The sequence below is a fragment of the Colletotrichum jinshuiense genome, chromosome 2, assembly GCF_051148585.1.
Source record: "Colletotrichum jinshuiense chromosome 2, complete sequence".
NCBI lineage: Eukaryota > Fungi > Ascomycota > Sordariomycetes > Glomerellales > Glomerellaceae > Colletotrichum > Colletotrichum jinshuiense.
Window position 1 is genome coordinate 3,644,010 of NC_139309.1, and position 10,045 is coordinate 3,654,054.

General features: G+C 57.2%; 1 protein-coding gene across 1 annotated transcript; it reads right to left on the reverse strand.

Moving 5' to 3' along the window:
• Nucleotides 1-1,573: 1,573 nt before the first annotated feature.
• EsH8_II_000956 (ATP-binding hybrid sensor histidine kinase/response regulator) lies at nucleotides 1,574-9,317 on the reverse strand (the record flags this gene model as incomplete). Its single annotated transcript, XM_083264254.1, has 4 exons — nucleotides 1,574-2,020; nucleotides 2,074-6,665; nucleotides 6,725-9,084; nucleotides 9,184-9,317. 4 exons carry the CDS (start codon nucleotides 9,315-9,317, stop codon nucleotides 1,574-1,576), a joined length of 7,533 nt encoding a protein of 2,510 aa, XP_083121576.1.
• Nucleotides 9,318-10,045: the final 728 nt, after the last annotated feature.

Sequence of the window (10,045 nt, forward strand, 5' to 3'; positions counted from 1 at the left end):
GCGTCGAGTCCAAAAGTGAAGTCCCCAACTTGACTCAAGCCCGGCCGCCCACCTTCGGGAGTCGGATCTGACCTGATTCTGATGCGAGGGAGACAACCAACCCCTCCCCCCCTCCCCAGACATTGATCGCCCAGGCATACACACGAAGAAAGAGAGAAACCCAAATACACAGGCATCTACCGCAATATCTCTATAACCGAAAGCTGTTGGGGGCCGAGGGACAGACATCATTCGAGAATGGGAAGGGGGGGGGGGGGGGGGAGGCGTTGTCTTGTCTTTTGTCTCGGACAGTGAATCAGCAACTGTACACACGCACATACCAGTACACAAGTGGGAAAAGAGATCCGCATGACAACTTGATCCCGGTAGGTCGGACATGCATGCAGATGGGCATCGTCGAAGCAGAAAGGGCGGTGGCAGCCCATGGGATTTAGGAAAAGGGGGGTTCGTCTTCCCCCCCTTCTCTCCCACTAGGTCCAGATCGACATCAGAGAAATGCCGATGTAGTAGGTTGGCTGACGCGGGCCACCACCCAAAGGCGACGAGAAACCAAAAGTGCGAGTTCTTGAAGGGTGAAGATGGAGGGGAGATCGACCAGCAAACGAATAAGCGGAGGGGCTTGCATTGTAGTCCCCCCGGCTTTCTGTCTGTGTGTCTGTCTCGAACAAAAACTCATACGCATGCATGTCTACGGCACTTCCTGCAGCGGCCGGACCGGTTGTGCTGCAGTCAGAAAGAGAGAGAAAGAGAGAGACGGATGGAGACGGCTGGGGGAGGATGAGGACAGTGGCAGACAGAGGCAGGCGGCTCCTCCGGTCTTCGCCCCTCTGCCCTGGCTGACTTCCCCCGTACGGACGTAGCCGGCCAAATGAGCTGCTTCGCACACTCTCTCTGGGACTCTTGGCAAGACAGGGCCAGAACAGGAAGAGGCAGCGGACTGCGAAGCACGGGAGATGACCAGTAGATCGTCTTGTACAACCCAAAGAAGATGCCACGTAAAATGCTTTTTCACCCATAGCCTGCCTCCCTTCATCCCCGACGGGCAGGCGGTATGTCATTGCCATGATGCTATGAATGATAAAAATGATCCAGCACTCGGATTCTCTGAGGGTACCCGCTCAACTCCCGTTGCCCCCTTTCGATGAAGAATCCAGTAAAACAACGAATAAATTTAACAAGAAACCCCCTGTAATCATCAAGTGACATGACGCCTTCCTTTTCCCGCTTTCGAAAGGACATGTCGACGTTGAGCCTCTCCCTCTCCCTCCCTCTCCTTCTCCCTCTTCTCTATCCCGTCCGGTGACATGCCAATGTGAGACAACACGCGAGATACTCGAACCGATGTTTAGTGAGCACGGCGAATGCTCCGCTGACCAACCAGCACCCCTCTAACCCTCTGAATACAAGCCCGTGCCTCCCGACACCTCAATCATCCCCCCCGCCCAGCCGCAGTTGCCTGGACCGGTATGGTTTGTCTTTCCTTTCGGGACATGTGGCGCCATTCACCTGTCGTGTAACCCCAGGCTGGGCGCCCAGCCCCTTGGTTTTGAATGGAAGGAGGCGGCCTAACGCCTTAGCCGGGGAAGATCTTGTCTCTGCTGCTAGACCCCTGCGAGCTCAAGCTGTTGCGGTTGTTTGTGTGATAAGGTAAATTCTCCTGTTTGAGGTTCTCATCCGTCGACGACGCCGTCCCTTGGCGCTGAGGGACTTTCTTAGTGAGGACGGCTCTGGGCTTCTCGGCCGGTAGCGATTCGCTGTTGGTTCGCGTTTTGGTGAGCTTCCGGGACGTACGCTTTTGCGATGGCGCTTGCGACATCGTCTCGGCCACCGAACCCAAGTCCGTAATGGACCTGGTGTCGGTCGATGCCCGACTGGGCGTCGTGGTGCCGCCCGACGGTCGGCTGTATGCCGGATTCTCTCTGATGGGCAAGTGAAAGCTGGCCGCGGCTCCGTTGAGATCGGTGGTGGTGTAAGTCGGCGAAGTCGAAACAGAGCGTATGGCGTCGGGGGAAGATGCGGTCTGAGCGGCAGTTAGCGTTTAAGCCTCGTGAACCCGACCAGAGTCTCGCTTACGGATACCTGAGGGCTGACGTAGGTATCCAGCTTCTTTTTCAGCACCTCCGAGCGCACCGGCTTCGCCAGATAGTCGTTCATGCCCGCCGCCAGACACTTCTCCCTGTCTCCCTGGATGGCCGATGCCGTCATGGCAATGACGAGTATCTTCCGCACCACGTCGATGGGGTCTTTTCGAATCATCTTTGTCGCTTCATAGCCGTCAAGCACGGGCATCTGTACATCCATGAGGACCACGTGGTACGGCCGACCTTCCCTTGCCCTCTGACGCAAGCCCTCTACTGCCTTCAGCCCGTTCTCGTACGCGTCCACAGTGGTGTAGCCCAGCCGTTGCGCGTATTGGATGGCAATCTTTTGGTTGATGGGGTTGTCCTCGGCAATGCAGATTCTGATCTGGTCCTTGGGGATAGCAGTGAGATCCAAGAACGGGTTAGGAGACGAACCTCGCTCTAATGCAAGGAATGAGGAGCGCTCCACGGCTGGCGGAGACTTCATCTGCTGTGCGTCTCCGGCAGACACGTCTGACTTCGCCTTGTCAAACGTGACCCTGAACCAGGCTGTTGTCCCCACACCTTCTTGGCTGTCGAGTTGGATCGTCCCCTTCATCATCGTCTCAATCAGAGACTTGCAGATGCTGAGGCCAAGGCCGCTGCCGCCGTACTTTCGAGCCGTGCTGGTGTCTGCCTGGCTGAAAGGCTGGAAGAGCTTGACTAGTTGCTCTTGGGGAATGCCAATTCCCGTATCCTGTACCCTGAACATCAACGTGGCCTTGTCGTTGGTCTCCGAGTCGACCCGAGCACCGATGGTGATCGAACCATCCTCGGTGAACTTCAAACTGTTACTAATGAGGTTGCCCAAGACTTGATGAAGCCTGATGGGGTCGCCATAGATGAGCATCGGCGGCAAGTTGATGTCCTGTATAATCTGGACATTCTTCTGTTTCGTCTTCTGCCGGTTGCTGTAGGAAACTGCTCGAACAACCTCCCGGACCATCTCCTCTGGGTTGAAGGCGATGACGTACAGCTTCATCTTGTCGGCCTCCATTCTAGAAAAGTCGAGAATGTCGTTGATGACGGTGAGCAACAGCTCTGCCGACACTTTGATGTTGTCGGCCATCTCTTGCTGGTCCTTGTCCAAGTCGCTGTCTTTGAGCAGCTCTGAATTTCCGATAACGCCGTTGAGGGGCGTCCGCAACTCGTGGGACACGTTGGCCAGGAAAATGGACTTGGCCTTGGCGGCTTCCTCGGCTAGCTTGACGTTGCGCTTGGCTTCGGCTTCGGCGTGTTTAGCCTTCGTCTCTGCCTCCAAGGCCTTGGCGAGTGCGCGCTTCTGCAGAGCAACCATGGACACATTCTCTGCCGAGACCTTCTCAACCGCCTTCATTGCCAGGGCGTTGGAGTAGCTGATGCCGATTTGGTTAACCAGCAGCTGAAGGACGGACACGTTGCGGTCGGTGAAGGAGCCCGGCTCGCCCTCCAAGTACAAGACTCCGAGGAGCGGCTTCGAGCCGTGGCAGATGGGAATCGCAATGATGGCTTTGCTGAGGACGTTGCGTTGCAGCCATGCCTCGCCCACGTTGCCGAAACGCTCGTCGCTGATGATGTCGGGTATGAACACCGCCTCTCGGAAACGGGTACAGTAGAGAATGACGTTCTCGGCCACAAGCGACGTGCCCGCAAGGGGTAGTCCTGGGATGTGCGCCGACGCTCCCCTCTCCGGATCACCGCTGGCTGCTAAGCACCACCCAGATTCGTCCAAATCCTGGACCACAATGGCTGCGAGGGTAGCTGAGCCGCCGCACGTCTGCAGGATGACGTCGCACATGGTCTTGAGCAGCTCGTCAACTCGGAGAACGCCCGAGATGACTTGGGACGACAGCAGGATCGCGTGCAGATCGATCATATCGAGTGCAGGCAGACCCGCCCCGGGTTCGCTGTGCTCATGCATTGAGCCACGCCAAGCACCGATTCGCTCGCCCTTGATGTCTGCGATGGCGGTTTGATTGGCCTGCTGCAAACCATTGTGGGCTTCTTCGCCCTCGACGGCGCGATAATCAACCGTGCCACTGTCCCCGGCGAAGTCGGTCTGTACGCCAATGTCCGTCGTTCTGGGGTTCCTTGTTGGGCTGTGCAACAGCACCGCGTGCTCCTCTTCGAGACGCTCGGCTACGGCCACGGCTCCGAACTGACGGTAGAAGGCAATGGCATCCCTAAACGAACCGCGTGCCAATCTTCGAGCTTTGCGTCTGACCAGTGTGCCCGCCATCAGCGTGTTACCTAGCGCCGCTTCGAACAAGTAGTTGTGCTCCTCGGCGTTGTCCAAGGCTTCTTCATACAGCTTGATCGCACCGCCATAGTCGTGGGTCAGTTCAGAAACCTGAGCTTCGAGAATCCTAGACCACGAGAGATAGTTGACCTCGGTGTAGACCTCCCATTCCTTGATCCTCTTGGTCAGCTCGCGAAGCTTCTGCAGTGTTTCTTCCGTTTCATCGTTCAGACTGTCGGGGTTGAGTCGAGGGTCGTTGAGCCTGCGAAGCATTCTCCCTGCAAGCGCAAGGCCGTAGAAGAACATGACCAGCCTGCTGTTTCGAGCAGACCAAAGATTTTGAATAATCTCGTAGCAAGCCTGACCAATCTCGATAGCGCGGTCATAGTGGCCGTAGATGAAGAGGGGCACAATCTCGATGCTCTCATACCAGAGGATCGACCGGTTGTCGTTTTGCGTATTGGCCCTCAGCCAGGACTTGTAGTTGGCAGAGTTGTGGTGGTCGTCGGTCATGACTTCCTGGGGGTCGGTGGTCCGGGTCTTCCCCTGCAGAGCACGGCAAGCCTGCCGAATGGAGATGAGCAGAGTGCCGCCCCTCGTGTCTTGATGCCAGTTGGGTATCTCTTCGCAACCGTACTGGCAGAAGGCCTCTAGATCGGAGCAGTTCTCGCTGGCAAAGAACTTGAGCTGCGCCGCCAGTCCAAAGCTCAGAATCGAGGAGATTCTGTCCCCCGCTGCCGCTGCATAGTCGACAGAGCCCTCCAGGTGGCTCAACGCAACGGCCACCGGAATCTGCACGTGGCCGAGGAAGTTGGCGTAGATCATGTAACCCCTGGCCATGGAGAAGGGATCACGGTACCGGCCGAGTAGCTCGATACAGACATTGCCCACCTCGACTGCGAAACTGACCATATTGAACCTGGCCAGAGCAATCAGGCCAAGATGCAGGAACGCCATCCCGGATTGTGGAAAGGCGCCCCGGGTGAGATGGAGGTCAAGCATGACAAGTGAGAGGTGGTAGAAGCGCAGGTGGTCGCTCCACCACGCAGCACTCACAGTCTCCGCCAGCACGGCGCCTATAGAGGGCAAGCCGGGATCCAGTGACGTTGGCGGGTTCATGAGGTCGTTCTTGTCCATTGTCTGGATCCTCACAGACATCTTCTCGAATTGATCGTCACATTTTTCAAATGTAGGGTCCTCGTCAAACTGCACATCCAGCGCATGCAGGCATTCCTTCAACGAGGCGAGTGCCCCCTTGGCATTGCCGCTTTGTGCCAGGGTTCTTGACTGCAGGACGTAGGCGGGTGCTTTGTCGAGAGGGCTTCGGGCGCATTCGAAGACAGTCTCGAGCAATGCATTGGCCGCGGCAAGGTTACCCATGTAAAGATAGCATTCGGCTGCCCGTAGATGCAGTTGCATAGTCTCATCGTAGGAAACGTCCTCGACGTCGTCGTTCCAGGGGTCTGGTTGGAGGAGAGCAACCCCTGTGCTGTAGAATTTCGAGGCGGTCGGACGTGCGCAGTTCTCGACGGCCGCCTGTGCACACTCATACAATAGTTTCCTGTATGTCTGACGCTTTGGGACTCGTTTCTTGATGATATCAACAGCCTCGCAAATGTGCGAGGCAGTGTTGTCCTTTGCCCTGGGATCGGCAGAGTAGTACTTCAGCAGCGTCTGTGCAATGACGAAGTGCATCTTCCGGCCATTGCACTCCTTCAACGATGCCGACGCTTGGATGAACCTGTCATGAGCAAAGCGGAATCTGTCGTCCGTCTCGCTGGGGACGATGATGTAGGCCTGGACCGCGGCTTGCAGCCCATTGACCGCTTCCTGCTGGGAATACGAGGCGTGGTATTTCTCGTTGCCCGGTCCTCGACACATGGCTTCGTCGTCGTCCTCGTACTGAAATTCTCCACTCAATAGTCTCGCAATGAGCTCAAATGAAAATGAAGACCCCAACAACGCAGCCCAAGCGAGTATAGCCCTGGAAGCCGGTGGGAGCTCGTTTAGCCTCCGGGTGATGAAACCTGTGTCGAGAATGTCGTAATCGCTTGCGCCCTTGAAATGCTCGAAGAGTCGGTCGAGATCGAAATGCCAATTGCTGTCTCTATAATCGTACCAGATGCACTTCTTTCTGTAGCAGGCACTGAGCATCTCCCGCATGTAGAACGGGTTGCCTGCTGTTTTCGATTGTATGACCAGCGCCAACGGCAAAACTTCTTCTTTTGGCCTGCACAGCGTCGTCGAGACGTATTGAATGATGTCGTCCTCTCCCAGAGGAGCAAGTTTGATCCGGGTGACCACAGGGCCACCGGACCTTGGGAAATCTGCTTGTTGTCAGCATACATTGGCGGAGGCGGCATTGGAAGGACGTGAAAGGACTCACCTTCGGACTCGGGGGGCTGGATAATGGATTGGACCTGTTCAGGGGACAGCTCCTCTGGCCGGTAGGTTATGATGACGACCATCTTCATCCGCGCTCCAATGATCTGAGTGATCAGCTCCATGGACTCGTCGTCCGCGAAGTGAAGATCGTCCAGCACAAAACATATGAACTTGTGGGAAGTGAACATGCGCAGGACGTCGAGGAAGGTGTTCATCAATCGCATGGTTTTTGTTGCCCCGCCAGCTCGCAAAAAGTCCTGTGACGCCTGTGACGAGATGATGGTGGGCCTGGCTGCCTGGCCAGCCGAGGTTCCTGGCGAGGAACCGCGTCTCTTGAGTCCCGCTCTGATGTTGCGCGTCTGGGCCACGCTTTGTGTAATGGAGACTGATCGTGGGAGTGGGTTGTCGAGGGCGCCGAGGAGGAAGTCGGGCAGCCCGAGAACTTTATGGAGAGTAGGCCACACGGGACGGACGTACTGCTTCAGGGCTTGGTGGAAGGGCGTATCCGTGTTTCGCTCTCCAAAAACCTGCTTGAAGAGGGACGACAGCAGCTTGAGCAGCGGCCCAAAAGCAGTCCGGCGGGCTGTATCGAACTTGGCCGTGGCACAGTACCCTCTCCGCCTGGCTTCCGCAAGGACTGACTGATAGAGGCAGCTCTTCCCAAGGCCGCCGGCTCCTTCTACGAGAACGATTTCGCAGTGCCCACGCCTTCTAAACTTGGCCGACCCAAGCTGGCGCGACAGGCTCGAAGATGAAGATTCAACCGCGCTGAGCCTGTTGCTTTCTGCCGGTGCGCCGACGCTGTCCACGAGGCTCCGAGTCTCTATCGACACAGACTGGTGTCTCTCCCACTGCCTCTCCCACGGCCTATTCATCCGTCCGAAGGGCCCGGAGTTTGACGAGGCGATAGTGTCCCCTGATATTGTCTGTGTGTCGGAGAGAATAGACGGTACAAAGCTGGCCTTTGACTGCCTGGGGTCAGAAGACGTAGTATGTGTGAATGATCCGCTGCGGCGGGTGGTGCCTTCTGCTGAGCTCGCACCCTCGCTCGACAGGTCTCCGCAATCTGGCAGCTCGACCGAGAGTTGCGAGCCATCAGAGAAACGGTTATTTGTTGACTTTTGGTTCATCGAATGGCTCTTCGCGACCCGCTCGATAACCCTAATCACGTCGGCTCTCTCCTTCTGCCGTCCGATCATCATGCTAGGTAAGATGAAGAAGGACGAGATATCCTTCTCACCAATCTTCCACTCCTTAAGTGCCAACCAGTCGCCGTCGGTCAGAAACTGCTGCACCTTGAGGAGGTCGTGCTTCAAGCCGCTAGCCGAGTGGTACCGGTCGGCGACAGTCTTGGCTGTGCATTTCTGGATGATGCGCCCGATAACGTCGGGTATGTCTAGCCGAACCTGCGACACATTGGGAATTCTCCGGCCCAGAACACCCTGAACAATGTCCAACGGCGTCTCGCCATCAAAGACGGGCTGCTGTGTGAGCAGTGTCCAGAACACGACTCCCAGGGAGTAGATATCGGTGCGACTGTCGGGTTCCGCTGGCATACGACCCGTCTGTTCTGGGCTGATGTAGAGGAGCTTGTTCTTCGCGCCCAGCTCCTTGGACAAGCTCGACCATGACGTACTTGACAGGCCACCCTCGAAAGACCTCGTCCCGGTGCCAAAGTTGATGAGCTTGACCGAGTTCGTCTCGATGTTAAAATGGAAGGAGTCGGGTCGGATCTCTCCATGGGTGATAACCTGTCCGTAGTGGAGTATTTCCAGACACTGACTTGCGCCGATGGCGAAGTCAAGAAAGTATTGCAGGTCTATGGGGGGACTCAGACCAAAACTGTTCTTGCGGTATGCCTCGTATCTATCGTCCACTTTCCTGGCCTTGTAGAAGGCTGGCCCTAAGTCTATGAGGTCAAACAGGTAGTTTTGGCCGGGGTGTTGGTATATTGCGACGACGATGGAACCGCGATCGCCGGGGTGGGGAGCGAGGCGAATCAGGTCGAGCGGTTTGACGATATGGTGACCTTGGGGGTCGGCCGTAGCAAACAGATTCTTGGCTATGTGGAAGGCCCTCTCTTCGCGAAGGACATGGTAGGAGACGCGAGCCACTACCGGCTCCTCTACGTATGATATCTCGGCGGCGCCGGCCGGGATCGCAGGCGGCGACGTGGCCGAAAAGTCGCTGCTGGCATCGCTAGGCAGGCCTGAATATGAATGAATGCTCGAGGAACTCGCATGTTCGGAGGGCGACGGTCGGCCGGACTGCAGTCTTGCGTTTGAACCGGGGCTCGAGGCGGGGAGGGAAGAAGAGGACGGGGGTTGGTAAGGCGACACGAATCTGGTGCCGCAAATGTGCCTGTGGAGCGCATGTTAGACGGGATCTGGGGGAGGAAGGGGACAGGAACAGAAGTAGAGCGCAGCCGGTCCTGGGTCGGCGTGGTGCGCAAGGACGCACCAGATGTCATAGGATGTGTGGAAGGGAAGCCGGGACTCGTCCCAGGTATAGCCAGCGATCTGGCGAAGGCGTTCAAATACGCGCGAGGGAGGGTCGAAGTGGTCGTCCGACACGATGGCAGTGCCGTCCATCATTGAGGCCGGTCATAGGCGCAAGCCCGGAGCTTGAAGGCCGAGTGCGGGTGCCGGTGATGGTGGGGGGAGGGAAGAGAAGGATAGGGCGTTTTTTTTTTTTGGGTGTCGGTCCTGACGGTCGGCGTCGGCTCTCAAGGTCGTTGTCGTCGCGAGAGAGGGATGACAGAGGTCAGGTCGGGGCGTCAGCTGGGCGCTCGGGGCGATGTCATGTTCTGGTGAAGAGCCGAAGCGTGGAAACGTACGACCGACGACGTGGGTGGTTGTATGGATTTGTATCGCGGGCCACTGGTGGTCGAGCAATGCAAGATGCCGCAACGGCCGACTGTGTGCGCGCGCGCGATCGGGAGGGAGAGGGAGAGAGTGGGTTTTGGCCTTGCGACGCAGACAGCGACGGGCTCTCGAACAAGATGGGAGAGCAAGAAGGAAGCTGCTGCTGTCGAGTTTGTACAGCGCGGCGGCGATTGCGTCGGAGGCGTCGTCGTCGGGCGACTGACGGATCGGGTGGGCGGGCAGCTGTCGTCGGTGGACGGACAGGAAGTTTGATCCTCACCTTTTGGACCTCACCTCACCTTACGGATACCTTACCTGCTTCCTTGGTGCTTGGCCCTTGGTTCTTGGGTCCCCTCAGTGTCACTAGGCCAGTAAGGTTCGAGATGGGTACGGATACCTTGGACGGCGGGTGGTATTCAACGGCAGGGCAGCGCAGCGGGAGAGCGGACGGCGAGCAA